Below are 16,553 nucleotides of genomic sequence, written 5' to 3'. Positions count from 1 at the left end.
TCAAATGCTATTAGGACTCCTAAATCCCTATTTATTATAAATACAAGGGCTATATTAGAAATACTCAATACCTTCTAATACTTTTTATAATTTGTAAGACACGTGCACCCTGGCCTGCACCAGACGGCAATACTGGAGGGCTAGAACAGGAGTAACATGGGAAATGGCAAAGTAAATGGGATCCTTCAGATGACTTACCCTTAAATTGTGCTGCCCTGGCGTAACCTAACTGACATGATATGCCTCCCTATGGCACCATACGATCACATGTCAATGCAGAAATGCGACAATATTGCTAAATATATTTTGAAATCATGATTTATAGAATAGTTCAAGGTTGAAGCATTTCAAAACACGTCAAAGAGCGCTGAATCCACCCCACTGATCCTTCCAGTGACTTTAATTCTCTCTTATATTTATATGTTGAGCCAGAAGCCTGCATTTATTTTTCACAGGTATTTCTGCCTCCTTCAGTTCCAGACTAAAGGCCGCTTCTGTCATGTCAGTACAAACAGAAGAAAAAAAGTGCTAAGAGTATTCCCGGAAATAAATATTTTTGTTAGTTATTATCATTCTCTTGCTGTCTAATTCCTGATGTTGCGGCAGGCAGATCTCCACAGGACGCAGGAGATGCGCATGAGTAACTCGGTTCTTTACAAGGGATGTTGTAGATCTCAGCGCAGTTTCACAGCGCTTTTCACACAGACACAGAAAATAATTTACTTGGAAAACAAACTAGGAGTGTAGGCTGAAAGCACTAGCTCCCCCTTTAAACTCTGCAAGTTGAAGAACTTTGATGAATATCAAAGCCTTCTCCATTAAATATGCTACAAAATACCATTAGCAAAGAGGCAGGGCAGGACACTCACGCAGGGGCTGCTCCGCTGCGGTACGCTGTACGGACCTGGCAGTGGGGAGCAAACCATGCAATTTCTCTGCGCTCCATTTCTGGGGCAGGTAAGAAAACAATCTATCTCCGTGGTATTGATGCTCTTCAAGTCAATTTTACAAAAAAAGAAAAAAAGACAGCAGCTTTAGAAAATAGGCTGTGTTATAAGGTTGCTCTAATGACTACGTGCAGAAGCCATGGTACTTTACCAGATCCTCTGAAGTGGTTGTCAAGTCAGGAGACACAGCACAGAAGCCAAGCAGCGCATATAGCGCTGGGGGAAAGTTTCTCCTGAAACTGCTGCTCTGCTCAGTACACATTTCCCCACTTGGGAATGAAGACATCCTAGTGAAATTAACTACTTTCATAGGAAAACATTAGAGCCAATTTTAAACTCAAAAAAGAGTTCCCAAGTGGGGTTTCCCAGAAGATGCCCTAATGGAGAATGCTGCCTTGGTCTGCAGCAGCACAGGGATACAGCTGTCACGACATCAGCACGGGAAGGGGCACGCATCGCTACCCGACTTCGGTTTGGCTTTTGGACCTCTTGCCTTTGGAAAGAAACCAAATGCCAAGACTGCATCAAATTAATCCATTTTCATTGCGTTCTAGCATTGAAATATAGTCTTCTGAGTTTTGAAATCCAATTCAACTTCAGAATTTTTTTTAATTAATGATATAAAACTATGATGATTTTTTTTTCATGCAGTAATTGATAGGAGGGTAACGGATAACCACTACAAAGGCAGCTTTCTAGGCTGAAAGGTAGAAAGTTCTTCACTCTGCAGTAAACCTCTATTTTACCCCTGGGATGCAAGAGAAACCCATCCTAAGAACAGGGTTGAAGAAGAGACTTGCTCTCTGGAGGCTGCTGTCCTACCTGTGCAGGTTTCACTCGTAATTAAATTAAATACCACTCCCAGCAGGACTACCAGAACATTGTGATTGTACTTTGAAACTCAAAATATAAGGCAACACAGCCGAGGTTTAAGACAGCAGCCATCAGAAGGGACTTCTGTACCAAGTGGGAAGCTGGAAGGGCTGAAAGGCAGGTAGGAGCACGCCTGAAGTATCGGCTGGGCTGATGCCGACAGCACCAGTCATCCCATATATAACTCAACCTTCCCCTCCACTCAGCCTTGGCTCTGACCTCTGCCTGGTCCTTCTGGGCTCGACCAGACCAGACACAAAAAGAAACCCTAAACCCCTCTCCCATTCGGTTCAGATCAGTCCCCACTTCAAACACTTGCAGCTGTAACTTCGGCTCATTTGCAAATCAACCACAGTTTATTTAATCTTCCTCCAACCTACTTCCCGCAGGCTACATATTCATCATCCACAGGACTCTCCTGAACCACACGCAGATCAATCGGGCTCGCTCAGCCCCTGTGAGACCCACCGGCACCACCACCGCTCTCCCTCTGGCCACACGTAATCGAAATTAATTGGAAAAGCCTTTTCAAGTGTATGACCTACTCGCTGATCTTCTGAGACAAAAAAAAACCCAAACAAAAAACAAGCATCGTTTTTACACCTAACCAAAAATAGCACCCTGGTTTCCAAACAACTGGAAGTTATTTCTGTTCTTTCCACGCCAGCAGACATTTCAGACTTGTATTGCACTTCTGACATCATGTACACACTACAGTGAGGGCAGGTAACTGTCCTACACTGAGGAGGAAGAAAGCACAGACCGAGTCTCTTACCAGCTTTATCTACAAAACAGCCAACAAAGCACGCTGCAAACTACTTTATAGTATTTCTAATAATCCCCTTCAAATTATTGCTTCTGTTCTGGGATGGCTGTGGGCTGTTAGATGCAAACCATAAGTCAAGATAGCTTAGATGGAAGATTTCTACAACATATTCTTTCCACAAAGAGAAGAACCCTGTTTTGCATAACATGTACTATCAGTGCTGAGGTTGATGTCTCCTGACCTTCAGCCAGCCCAGCTCCAGCGGTCACACTTCATAGTATCAGACTCAACTTCTCAGAAAACTACCCCTGAATTAAACCCATTTTTAACCTTAGTAGAGGTATTCAGGTACATAACCCATACGAAACGTTCCCCATTTTTCTTGATATACAATGTACATTCATAAACACAAATTGCACATGTTTCTGTACATAGGTTACTGCCTGTTCCCAGAGCAAGACCTCTGGCTTGCCAAAAGTGTTTTGGCTTTAAGGTGAATGACAGGGGAGGTGGAAACTCCAATAAAGAATCTGCTGGGAGAGCACCAGGATAGAGAGATGGGTCCTGACTTTCTGCAAGCTTTAAACCTACTAAGTGTCCACCTCTCCTGAAAAAAAAGGGCATCCTTTAGATGAGATTGCCCCTTCCCTCGCGTCTGTTCTTGTCTTCCTTACCTGAGCCAGGCTTAGCAAAAGCTACCTGCTAGAAACCATCAGTGAGAATGCTGCAGCTTATAATAAAGCCCCAGTGCTTGCGCCAAAGGCAGTGCCACAAAGCAAGGCTTTTTGCCTCCTCGCTCCCACCTGAAGCACCTGCCTTTTTGTATTTACGTGCTCTTGCCATCACTGATATATCTTTGTATGTACATGCTCTTGCCATCGCGGATATTGGTTCTCCTCCAGTCCAGCTGCCCTCCAGCTCTATACTCTCCTCCTCTCCATTTACTCACATTTTTAAAGATTTTTTAACTTTAAAACCCTTTCATCCCTCCATGTTTTATCAAGATAGAGCACATTCAGCTCTATTTTACCCAATATTCATCTCATCTTACGAAACTAGGTCACAAAATCTGCAAGCTTATATGAGTTAGGCTTTATAGATCCAGAAAATACCTCTTCTTTTTTTTTGTTCTGGTCATAATTTCTAAGTCTGAAATATTTACAAAAATAAACTCAGAAGTATACAAACACACCACTTTGTTTTAAAATTCTAATGAGCTATTTACAAAATTCCTTTTCTTCAATCATTTCTGTTTGAAAACAGTTTTGCTAGGGAGAAAAAAAAACAACCTGCAGTTCTCTGGTCTGCATGTCAGCCCCAAAATCCTTACACAAGCCAACTATGCTAACAGCAGGGAGCTTTTCTTGAAATATCAGGGAGCTTTTCTTGAACAGCACAGATGATTCACCTCTGCTGCCCTGAGCCTCGCTGGGTACCCAGCTGAGTAACTAAAATACTGCAGCCCGAGCCTCTCGGGCACCAGCATACGGACCGAAAAAACGATCAAAGAAATTCTGAATATCCCCAATAAGCATTCTCACGCGGCAGGCAGCAGCCTGGGAAGCAAAGTGAGGTGCTCGCTGCCTGCGGGAGCACCTGCCCCCCAGCCCTGGCCGGAGCTGCAGCATCGCTGCCGGATGGGCAATGCCATGGGGATCACAGCATGCCCGACCCCGCCGCGGCGACCCCGCCGCGGCATCCCCGCGCAGTGAGGGAGGTTCCTGCCGCTTGCTGGGAGCACCGAAGTGCATCGCCTTGGTAACAGACACATTGCCAAAAATCCCTCAAACATTTTCACTTTGGGGGAAAATACGACTTTGGCCATCTCGAAGCATTTGCAAAATGTGACCGTGTGGTTGGACTAAGGGGCAATCTGAAGCACCCAGTTTTTCGAAGGCGGACGGTAAGACCTGCAGGGCGACATCTGCTTTCACGGAGCATTTGCTTTCTCTACTCACCCGTTGTTTCCACGATGCCCTCCAGGATGACGACAATCTCAAACTGCTCTGTCTGCATGCTGCGCTGGGAGAGGTCGTAGAAGGGGCTCTTGGCGTCTATCACGTGGCAGATGGTGAGCGGGGACACGAGGAAAAGCTGGTCAGCCCCTGTGCTGAAGCCCACGTCCAGCTCCAGCTGATCGAGCGGGAGGAACTCGCCCTCCGGGGTCTGGCGGGACTGGACAGGCAGCGAGGGGAGAGGTAAAGAGAGAGAGAGAGAGAGAGAGAGAGAGATCACCGCTGGAGCAGCCATCACCGAGGCACCCCGACAGCATCCTACATCCCTGCCAGCACTCTGCAGCACCCACCACACGAGGCAAACCCCAGTCCAGCCACATGGCCATGAAACGCGTGGGAGTCCAGCACTGGCCGCGCAGAGCAAGGACGAATTGTTTCTAACACACATCTTACTGCAATTGCAGCTCACTGACATAGGAGCCCTGGAAAACCGCCGGCCACCGACATGAACGATGGCTCTGCCACCGACCTGCAGCATCACCCACCAGGAGGAGAAGATGAAGCCGGCGCACATCCAGCCTGCCCTTCACCCAGCTTTGCACACCAGCCCTTGTACAACCAGTGTGCCCAGACAGGGTCCCCTGCCCGGGGGCTCAAACAAGGGGACATCTCCCCTTGAGATACCCCGAACCTCACCAAATCCATGCAGCAACACAGTGACCACAGGTGAGGGCTCACAGCCAGCTCCAGGGTCCCTCCCACAAGGGACTGTCCATGAACTCCTTGCGGAAAGTGGCAGCAATAAGATTAATTACCAGCTTTTCCCGTAAGAGTGGAGGCCTCAACGCTGACTAAGAACAGCTAATGTCGGCCCCACATCAGCTGAGCACACAGTTCTCCAGGGAAGGTTTTGGATCACCACCCTTTTGACAAAAGAAGCCCAGCAAAGGGGATGCTGTTACCGCTTTAGTTAGAGCTGCCTGCTAAGACACTATAAACGACAATTTAACAGCTACAGAACAAGTCCATAAGATCACACCTAGAGCTGAAACCTCAAATTCAGCGCTCCGGCTCGTGTGCCTGGCTGGAAGCTACGCTTTGCAGCCCTAGTCTGTGAGGAGCACTGTAATCAGCACAGCCCTGCCCAAACGCTCCCTCTCCGGCTTCTATTTCTTCTCCCTGTGTTATGAATAGGCAGGAACAGAACATTATAGCCCTTCCTGGTCATTACTTTTTATTATAGAATTTTCCATTATTTGTTACTCAGATTTTAAAAAGAAGTTTTACAAACTGTTGTAGTCATCCTACAGAGCCAAAACCCAACGTTAAATCACTACTTGAGATGCATTTCCATCATTCCCTATGCTTTGAGCTGATGTAAAACTTCCCATACTGAGCAATACCACTGACTTGAAATAGGATTTTTTTTTTTTTTTTAACAGGAGGGCGATTATGCTTGCAGGAAGAAGCATAATCTTTCCTCTAACTTCTCCTTTCTTTCCATTCTCCTCGTTATTCAGATCTGCCACACTACATGCGTAACTGGGAGTGGCTGGGGGGGAAGATGCCCCGTTGGACAGGGACCAGAGCAGACATCACCTCTGGACTATCAGGGTCCCTACGAGTGACACCAGTGGCTCCCAAAGAAACCCAGTCCCGTGCCTTCCATAAAAAAGCCCTGCACTGGCAGCTGTGAGGGAGTGGGTGGGAGGATGCTGGGTGCTCCCAGGGTGCAGGGCAGCCCCCAGCGAGGGCACGAGGGGTATAGCTATGGCCAAGCCCCCCGGGGTCGGAAGCAGTTGGAAGCCTAAAAGCAAAAGGCAGCAGACAGAGCAAAACCGGATTATGCGCCTCGCTTAGGATTTGGTTTCTATTTTTAAAATTTTCCCTGAATGGTGGCTGGATTTGAAGATCTAATCCCAAAAAAACAATCATGTGTTTCACTGCCCTGAAGTTCCGGCTAAGAGATGTGCTTCAATTTTTGTGTGTGAAAATTCAGATTTATCACACCTGCCTCTGCTACTCCATCCCAGCATACACCATGCAGTTTCAGATAAAGCCATCAGAGCCAAGAAACATCTAGAGCACATCTGCATAAATATCCTGCCTGCAGGGTTTTGTTTGTTCTTTCTTCAGAGAGAAGTCTACTTTTCAATGAAAAGGCAAAAAACACCAGCAAAGCACCAAATAAGACCCGTAAGCAGGGCAAGGAGCAGCTCTAGGGAGGGAACCATGTCCATCAGCCATCCCATGCCCCTACAATATTGTTATAGCCACAGGGGAGGCGAAGGCTGGCTCATTTCTGGGTGACACTGTCGTGCTGGGGACACCGAGACCCGTCCTCCCAGCTCGCCTTTGGGACAGAGGAAAAGGGTGGCCCCGGGTCAGAGCCAACGAAATGCAATCAGGAGTTGGCACGCAGCAGGCTTCATTATGAACGCTAATGGTTTGGGGAAGTCCTCTCAAGGTCTGGCTGTAAAATCGTTGCGAGGTCTGCTCGCTGGCTGCTCTATTTAGGTCTTCAGCTACCACCGCGACTGTCCAAAATGTTTTGGCTTTACGTGGCACTTCTCCACGGATGCTTTCCAAGGAACACCCAGTGATACCTGCCTCAAAATCTTAGTCTGACCCAACCAGCCAACCCCCCTACCAATGCACAGGAGAGGATGAAGAAGCAGGGTGAGCTATTATTTTGCAAAAAATTTCTCTATAACAGACATCTTAACAGATGGAGTAGTGATGGAAAAAAGGGAGTTAAAGACAATGGGGTACTTGAGGGACACGGCAAAGGACAAGAACTCCAGAGAAAGAGCCATGAACTACAGATGGGGGAAGAAAACGATGGGGAAGGTTAAAAACGCGTGGGCTGCTGCCTGGGTGCCATGAGCTGTAACTGCTGCTGCAGGGTTAGGGAGGACCCTGCTTCCACTCCCACGGCACCGTCACCCTACCACCGCTTGCACGGGAGCACACAGGATGCCCAGCGAATCTATCACGTCCGTCACAAAACCCTCCTATTTTACAGCTGCGGTAAAAATCAGGTGTTACATTATCCAGCTGTGAAGTCATATACACAAAGTATGATTGCTTCTGCTCTGAGGGAACGGAGATAAAGATTGAGAGCTAAAAAACCCAAATATTATTTTACAACTACCCCTGAGTTACAGGCAGTGTTCAACCCAAGGCAGGGTGCGAGAATTTGTACCATTGACTATTTTGCTATCTGAGCCAATACATTTGCAGGAAGAAATGACCTTGAGTGACTCTTTTTGACTCAGTGTAACGTAGGGAGGAAAGTACAGAGCTTCCAAGTTTCATGCAAGTTCTTTGCAATCCTAGAGATTCATTAAAAAAGTGAATATTACAATGAATGAGTCTTTGCATTAACTTGCCACTTTTCAGGTTTTGTATTTGTTTTTTTCTCCAGTATGGTCTAAGCTTACTGGGGAAAAAAAAATAATTAAAAAATTAAAAACAGTGTATTGGGGTTTCAATTTTACATAGATTTTGCCAGCAGAATAACCTTTTTACCAAAAAAGAAGCGTTTCAGTAGAAAACCCTACAATTAACTCCTCCCTCCCCATTTTGCAATAAACCTGCAATAAAGGTTATATGCAAACCAAAGCAGAAACACTGAAGCAGCAGTTCCTCCCCGCCACACACTCGCGCTCCTGCAAGCCGGGAAGGCTGTCCATGCGTGGCAGCACCCCAAGACGAGAGATTGCTCTCCCTGCTCCAATCCTTTTTTTTTTTTTTTTTTCTCCCTCTTTTTTTTTTGGGCCAGGAGGCCAGACCAAGCACTGCTGCCCCACAGCAGCAAAAGGATGCACTATGCAGAGCCATTTGGTGGGTGATGCGCAGAGCCAGCTATAACTGTACCACAGAACAGCCATATTTTACCCCTTTATTACTCTTCTCCCTCTCCCTCCACATTTATAGCTGCCCGTGTATAGAGGTCCTGCAGGCTGGGGCCCAGTGGGATGCCCGCAGCACAGCGTGCCACCACGGCCACGACGCAGCCGCCAGCGCCGACAGTGCCCGCATTGCTGGCGTGCCACACGGATGGACTTTTCCTTTTCCGAAGATGAACGATGCCCCAGGATGGAAGGACAGCTTGCTTTGTTTGAGCTGCTGCTACGGCAGAGTTCCCTGGGCTCCTCTCGCTTTCTTGCTATTTTTAAAACAGCTGCAAAACCTTCATCCTTCTGACTCCAGCTCTGCCGTCACAAAACCAGAAGAAATGATGGCTATGAAGCTGCTCTTTCACATATTTAAAGTTCAGGACATTTTTGGGAGCCAGGCTAAGTTTTAAGCTCCAACTTTTAAGATTCCCTCTGCGGCACCTCTGGATACAAAAAGGGCTGTTTTCAAAATTTGGAATGGAAATGGCTCATTTTGATTCTTTAAAGCTATTAAAGAGCTATGCTAAATGTGACAGTCCGACCTCTCCTTAGTCAGGACAGCCTCGTCACACAAGGCAGTTGGATGGGTCACCGTGGTGCCCTCTAAAGACCGGACGATTACTTACCAGGCTAATTGCACGTCACTCAATTTACCCATCTAAACTTGTGACAGGAGGAAACAATCAGGGACAGCTCATATCAGGGAGAAGCGTAACTGAGATTCCAGCTGATTATTGAAAAAGAGAAGAACAGGAATAGATGCCTCCAGGTCAGCTGCAGCGAGTGCGTCTTCACCGATGTCGGACCCAGCTACAGAAATCATCCAGGCACAGCAGGAAGGAGACAAGCGAAATTATGGAGATTCTTTACATTCCTTTTTCCCCCCCCACCCAGCTTGTGGGGTGCCAGCACCACTCCTCCTTTTGGCCACAGACTCCCCCACAGCTCAGGGTGCAGTGGGGGTTCTGCAACCCTCACTGAACGCAGCGACAATCCTGCCTGCAAAATCCCCATCGGCAACACTTATTTGGGCCAAAACACGACAACTTCAGAAGCCTCCGAGCAAAACGCGTTTCTGCTTCGCCGGATCCGGGCACGGCAGGCGAGGGATGAGCATCCCTCCACGGGGGGCAGCCAGAGGAGCAGGGAAGAAAGCAGGGCAGCAGTCCAAGGCTGGGTCCCCCCCCTGGCAGGGGGACCCTGCCTGCCCCTGCAGAGCACCCACATCCCCTGCCAGCTGCAGAAACATGCGGGATGCTCTGCATGCGTCAAACGTCACCCGAGCCATCCCCTTCCACCCACTCCACATTTATTTCATCTCCCCGATGTATATGCAGCCGCTGTAGCGAGTCTCAAATAAACACCCAATTTTTCCCTGGATGCACGGGGCCATTAGCACAATTTTTAAATATCCAACCCTGGCATTCTGCTTCCCATGAAGTTCACGCACTGTATAAAGTTCTGCCTGACTGGACTCACTGTTGCCCGAAAGCACAGAAATATGCCAGAAGGGCAAGCAGCTTTCTTTTAAAATGCACACCAAGGAATTCAAGCTACAAAGTATTTACTTCCCAGAGAAACCTAGCATTTCGTAGAAATCTATAACTACGTGTGTAAAGCCAGTGCTGAATATAAATATTACCCTACAAGGCTGCTGGTAATTCAGAGGGCTGAGAGTAAATCTGGTGCCCGACGGCTGAGCCTGAAGAGCGTGGCAGGGAGATGGGGGCAGCCCCGGGTAGGGGCGAGGGTCAGCAAAGCTCTCCTGCCGAAAGAGTGCTCGGGGGGGCCGGAGGGGGCCGGCAGGACGGGGGCACGTGTGGCGGGACGGCACTTACTTTGAGGAGCTTGCAGCGGATCTGCGCGGAGACCATGTGGCTGTTGCGGAGGTTGCCCACCCTGAACATGAGGGTGAGCTTGCCGTCCCGCATGGAGATGGCGGCGTGCTCGCTGAACATCAGGGTCTCGGCCCTCTTCTTGGGCTGGGACATCTTGATGAACATGCAGCCGATGAGGAAGGCGTCCACGATGGAGCCCAGGATGGACTGGAAGAGGAAGAGGATGATGCCCTCGGGGCATTTGTCCGTGATGTAGCGGTACCCGTAGCCGATGGTGGCCTCGGTCTCGATGAAGAAGAGGAAGGCGGAGGGGAAGTTGTAGACGTTGGCCACGCAGGGGGTGTAGCTGTCGTCGTGCGCCTTGTTCAGGTCGCCCCGCATGTAGGCGATCACCCACCACATGGAGGCCATGAAGAGCCAGGCCACGGTGTAGGTGAGGATGAAGATGAAGAGGTTCCAGCGCCACTTGAGGTCCACCAGGGTGGTGAAGAGGTCCGACAGGTACCGGCTGGTCTCGCCGCCCAGGTTCCCGTGCTGCACGTTGCACCGCCCGTTCTTGTCCACGAACCGCTGCCTCTTCCCCCGCGGGGCCGCCCGGGGAGGCGGCAGCCCCCCGCCGCTGGCCGAGGTGCTCACCACCTGGTACTCGTCCCCCAGCTTCCGCCGCAGCGCCGACATGCTCCGCTCCGCCCCGGTACGGCACAGCCCGGCCCCGGCCCCGGCCCCGGCCCGGCGCCGCCGCCGCCGCTCTGCGGGCGCGGAGGCACCGCTCTGCGCGGCCGCCACCCACGCGGAGCCGGCGGCAGGGGCGGCGCGGCCCCGGGCAGGGCACCGCCCGCCCGCCCGCCCTCTCTGTCTCCGCGCTCCGCCCCTCTCTCCCCTCAGGGCCGCGCCTCACCCCCGTGTCCCTCCGCGCTTCTTCCTCCGCGCCGTGCTGCGGCTCCCGCCCAACCTGGCTGTGAGGGGAGCCGGGGGGGGGGGGGGGGGAGATCGCCTTCGTGCTTCGTTTTATTTTTTTTTGTAATTTCAGAAGCCTTGAGCGCCGCGAAGAGCACGCGGCGGGGGCTCTGCGGCCCTCAGTTGCTGAGGAGGGGGGTGTCGTGTCGGTCCCCCCCCCCCAAAAGGACGACCGACCTGTCGTCGGCAGGGATAGTTAAGGGGATTCAAAACACCCGTTAGGAAGAGCGAAAAAATTCTGCAAACTCAACCGCCCGAAATAACGCGCGGAGGGCTGAAAATTTCCCCTCGTGTCTTTGTGGGAAAGCTTGGCCTTGCGGCCGTACCACTGGGCAGGTTTGCCACGTAGAGGTCGTGCGGGTTCGAGGTGGCTAGCACGGGGGAGTGTTAAAGTCGGTGGATTTGAGTATTTCTCGGTCGCCAACAGCCGTTTTTCGTCACCCTGAAAATAGTGGGCATGTTTCAAAAGCACAGAAGACAACCAAGCTCTTGAGAAGAGTAAACAGCATAGTTAGAGACTTTGCCACAGGCGATGAGTGCAGGCAAAATAACCGAATAGTCCATCAGCAACTATTTGTGAGGCATCGAAGGAGGGGATTGTAGGGGCTCATCAGCTCAGGTTTACGGAAAATACGCATTTATGGAAAATACCTTGTGGTTCAAGGAGCAGACCGGTGAAACGGAGCCAGCTGTAAGGGCGGGTGGGATGAAGGCACGCCATGCTTGCTGCTCGGGAGCCCGGGGCTGAGGAGGGCTTGGGCAGAAGTACGGGGAAATTCTGTTGTGATCAGAAAGTCTCACGCGATGGACACGTGCAGGCAAAAGCGGGAGCGGGAATGTCTCATTATCTCTGCGCTTGGCTGTTACAGGAGTGCAAAGGGGATGTTGTGTCCCGTCCTCATGTCCATCGTTCAAAAAAGATGCGGCTGAGAGGGGTGCTGGAGAGCGGCCACGGGAAGGTGAGAGATCGGGAAAACAGCAGCAAGACCCTTTCCTGTTGCAGAGAGCCGCAAAGCACAGCCCCTGCCCGGGGCTGGGGGCAAGGTGGAACGGTCAGCCCCAAAAATTCAGACAAGTACACGTTTTCAAATGGAGAGTGGGGAAAAAAAAACCCAAACCTGGACAGTTTATCTAGGGTATGGTGGATGTTTGGCCACTGGGAATTTTTAAATTATTAAAAAAAAGAAAAAGAAGTGGACAATCTAGTTGAGAGACGAAGCAATTGAGGTCAGGGCAGACCTGAGTTGAGCAGCAGGGCCAGAAGCAGGTCATGGCAATCCCGCTGGCCGTGGCACCGGCTGGGCTCTGAGCCCTCACCAGCGATGTGTGGGAAGTTCCCTTTGACTGGGTACATGTATCTTGTGTGTTTGAAAAGGCCATGCACTGAGGAAGCTTGGAATAATGTAGTTTAAACGTTTGATTTCAAGAGGGGTTTGTAAAATTACCTTGCAGAAATACTGAAGGAGAACTTGCATGGTATAAGCAATAACTAGATTTTGGTGTGGTTTAGCTTGCCTGGTTATCTGAGCTGCCAGCTAGCCAGGAGACACGGACTTGGCAGCTCCCTGTTAATGAGCAGTCACGGAAAAAGATTTTAAAAATCAGCTAATGAGGCAAAGTGGAAAAAAAGCCGCTAACTCCGCAGCGTGGGGTGACCCTGCCCGGCAGCAGCAGGGCATACCCCAGGAAAGGCGAAGGCACAGTGCCAGCGCCCAGGCACCCATTAAGTGCTCGGTCCCTTATTATAAACCTTATTTCAGTTGCCCAAACAGATGCGGTTTAATTTCCATCATCCTCGTTACTGTCAGGCTGTTTGTAACACCCTAATTATTCTTGCTCTTCCTCACATTTCTTTTCTGTAATAACTTTAATAGAGTTTTATAATAGCTTATGCAAACCTAACTATGTTTTCCCACCTGTTGTTTTTCTTTAGCAAGCCGTGCTGCCGTTGTGTTTCCATGATGACCCTTCCATTTTCCTGCCAGGAAGCTGTAGGTGTTTTCTCCTTTCCGTGTGTCCTGGGGATTCTCCGCAGAGTCAGACCCATAGCCAGGATCCCTTGCTCCTCACCCGCTCCTCCTCCTCCTCGTCCTGTGGCTCTGGGGGCAGGTGCCCACCAGCACACACTGTCGGCTCCATGACAGTGCACCAAGAGGCTATGCAGAGAAAAGTTGCATTGTCAGCTGTTAGCTATGTTACAAAGCACAACCATACCTAATTTTCTAACCACTATCGCTTCACCTTCCTCAGCATTAGTTTCCCAGGATCTTCCCTGCCACAGCATTTGTTTCAGATTTTCTTTTTTTGCTGCACAATGAATTTACTTTTGCTAAAATGAGTCTTGCTTTGCTATTTTCTATTCACAATTACTTCTCTCGGGTCCCTTACCTTACTTTTCTTCCTGCAATGTACGATGTCTGTTAATTTTCCCCCGCAGTTAATAAAAATCCTGGGTGGAGTTCACCCCAAGCTATGGCTAAGCAGCGCAACCCTACCGGAATCCTCCCAGGTCAGAGGCTGGCTGCTCCTCTCCAGCTCCCCCTCTCCTGTACTCGGGTATTTCTTTTTTCTTCCTACAGCCCTCCCTGCTTTCTCAGGCTGGCCTCTCTCGCCTCTTCCTTCCCATCTGTAGGCTAGAAGTTGGCAAAGATTTTATGTTATTCATCGCAATGTTATGGTTACAGAACTACAACAGTCTAAGGGGAGCTATTTCCTTCTAATTACTGAAATTAAAATAAAAATTATTACTGCTTTTGGGGAGACAAGCAGATTGACAATGTGCTTGTTCTGTCATCCGTGGTGAGGTAAGGAAATAATGCAAGTGGAAAGGAAAATGATAGACATTAAAAGAATGTTCTCCATCATATGAATGATCTTGGTGACAAGAGCACCCTGCTCTCAAGAAAGCCCTGGAAAGAGTTATTTTCTCCCAGCCAGGAGCCCAGAACTGATGGAAGTCCCTGCTAATTTCATTACTCTGTAGCTGCGGGACAAAGACAAAACGCCCAGGAACTAACTGTGTCTTAACCTCTAATTCCTTCTGATGTCCATGATGCCATGCACTTCATTCCTGCTTCTCCATTTAACCCAGATCTCAGCAGCTACAGAGTTAGGAAGGAAAAACCCAGAACACACTTTTCCCCATCCAAACCACAAGCTGGTTGGGTTTTTTCTCAGCAATTAGGTGTGCCATTGATACAAACAGTCCTGCCACCGGGATGGGAGGACGCAATGATGCCTGGCAGTGGAATGAAACACTCATTTGGATGCAAAGCCACTCAGGAAACCCATGTGGGAATTTCCAATTCAAATTCAAATTGAGATTCTGAATGTTCTTGGGTTGCAGAACAGAAAATTCCACCATGAATCATCAAATTAGTTCATAAGCAAATGCACACCAAAATCAGAAAGACAGCTAACGACCTGTGCAGTTAGCTGAATTTCTGCGTCCCGAGTGGCTACCTGGCTACACCTGAGGGTGACCGCGGCCGGCCGGGACTGACCTCCATGTCCTGTGGCACTAGTCACGGCAGCGTTCAGCGTTAGTTCTGTTAGAGGTCAACACCACTTACGTCAGAGCCTTTACGTTTCTGTGAATCGCTACAACCACCCCAAGTGCCCTCTTGCCTCCCGGCACGCTCTCTGCCAGCGTAAACAGCCTTGAGCTCTGCCTCGCACCTGAAAACCAAACTCACAAACACAACAGCCTGCTAGCCACCGTGGGATGCCGCCTGCAACAGATACCCAGGGCATGGTCCCAGACGCCCTGCTGCAGGGACGGTGTTTTGCATCAGTGCGCTGAAGTAATGAATTTCTTTCTGTTTTTGCAGGAAGTACTGGGTAAATCCAAAGAAAAACCCATGTGGTGAAAGAGGATGCCAAATATAAGTGCAAGTGTCATGAAATATTACGGTGGCCTACCTGAGAAGACCCTTCTGGACTGTGATGTTCAACTTAACCACATGGTCATGATCATCCCGGTCACGTTCATCTGTTTGAACGTTTGGTATATCCGAAGGCTGAGAAGGAAAACTGGAAGTGAAGCTCTGACCCTTTTCAAGTCCTGGGCCACTGACTTCACCCGAAGCAGGAAAGTGTAGAAGGAGATGCATACTGCTGGTTCTTAAAGAGCTCTGGGAAGGAGCAGGATATTCCCTCGGCCGTTGGCATCTCCAGCTGCCACCCAGGGCCACGTTTCTGAGCCTTTTCCTCAGGACAGGCACTGCACTTTACATCTCGCTGCTTCCCCACGAAGCAGAAAACCACTGTAACAGCAGCACGGTCAGGAACCACCGTCACGGCACGGCAAGTTCAACCGACATCTCCTTATCTTCTAAAATATAGGTCACAACTAACATTAATTCACTTACTTGCTTACACGGTTCATTTTGGAGAAGCAGGGAGTTGTTCTCAGGGGCCCAGCAGGACCATGCTGCCCTGACGGCACGCAGAGCCCCCGCTCCCCCCAGCCACCCCGCCTGCTTTCAGGTGCTTGCAATTCTGCAGACTGTGGAGGAGTTACTTCTGATTTATGTCCAACTAATTTGTAGCAACATCAGGCTTCAAGACTTTGAGCTGTCAAATGCAAATGGACACAAACTTTTTTTGTCCCTGCTATTCTGAAGCTAACGTCAGCTTTACGATTACTGGTAAAACCTGGCAAATTCGGAATGCCTTGTGTTCAACTTTCCAAATTTAGAACATTTTTATCCAGTTTCTGATGGGCTGAGAAGCCAAATGAAACATTTTTTCTGAGAAACACAGGTACCCTGACACGATGATTGCTGCTTTCTTTGCATCCCCCTCAGGTCTGGTTTACTCCTTGAATTTTCCTTTTGGAAGGCAGAAGGTAATGGCTGGCAAACGGACAAGGCAAGGAGCCCGGCAGCAGCAGCGGGGGGTGCGGAGCTGAGGCAGCCTTTGCTGCAGCCGCTGGAGAAGACTGACGGTGTCCCACAGCTCACAGCAGAGCCCCAGCATGGCCCACGTACACATGTCGTAGCCCAATATTCTCTCCTATCTCACTTTTAATATGAAAAAAACCTAAAAACTTGTCTTGACCAATATGGTAAAAATATTGGTCAAAATATGGTCTTGACCAAAAGAGTACTTTTTCCAATGCGGAGGCTTTTTCCCCATCCATGCTGCTTTCATGCTCTTTTTGCAGGTTTTAAGTGAGCAGCTGGCTGTGCCAAGGCTCCCCTCACGGAGGACGGATTTCCTCCATTAAGAGGGCAGTGTTATTTGGCTGGAGGAGGCATTAGGTTGCCTTGAATAGATCGTCAGAGCTATTGATTTGATTGCAGCGCGTGTAT

The 16,553-nt window shown here is 49.5% G+C and overlaps 1 protein-coding gene across 1 annotated transcript in view; it reads right to left on the bottom strand.

Moving 5' to 3' along the window:
• Positions 1–11,069, bottom strand: part of KCNJ3 (potassium inwardly rectifying channel subfamily J member 3) — a 58,862-nt gene extending 47,793 nt beyond the window's left edge. The window contains exons 1-2 of the mRNA XM_075029093.1: positions 10,282–11,069; positions 4,545–4,761 (exon numbers count right to left, since the gene is read on the bottom strand). Coding sequence (XP_074885194.1) covers positions 4,545–4,761; positions 10,282–10,959 — 895 coding nt within the window. The 5' untranslated portion in view covers positions 10,960–11,069. The remainder of the gene's footprint in view (positions 1–4,544; positions 4,762–10,281) is intronic.
• Positions 11,070–16,553: the final 5,484 nt, after the last annotated feature.

Source organism: Buteo buteo, chromosome 5 (genome assembly GCF_964188355.1).
Source record: "Buteo buteo chromosome 5, bButBut1.hap1.1, whole genome shotgun sequence".
Taxonomy (NCBI): Eukaryota; Metazoa; Chordata; class Aves; order Accipitriformes; family Accipitridae; genus Buteo; species Buteo buteo.
Note: the sequence above shows the minus strand (reverse complement) of the source record. Positions and strands in the feature narration are given on the sequence as shown.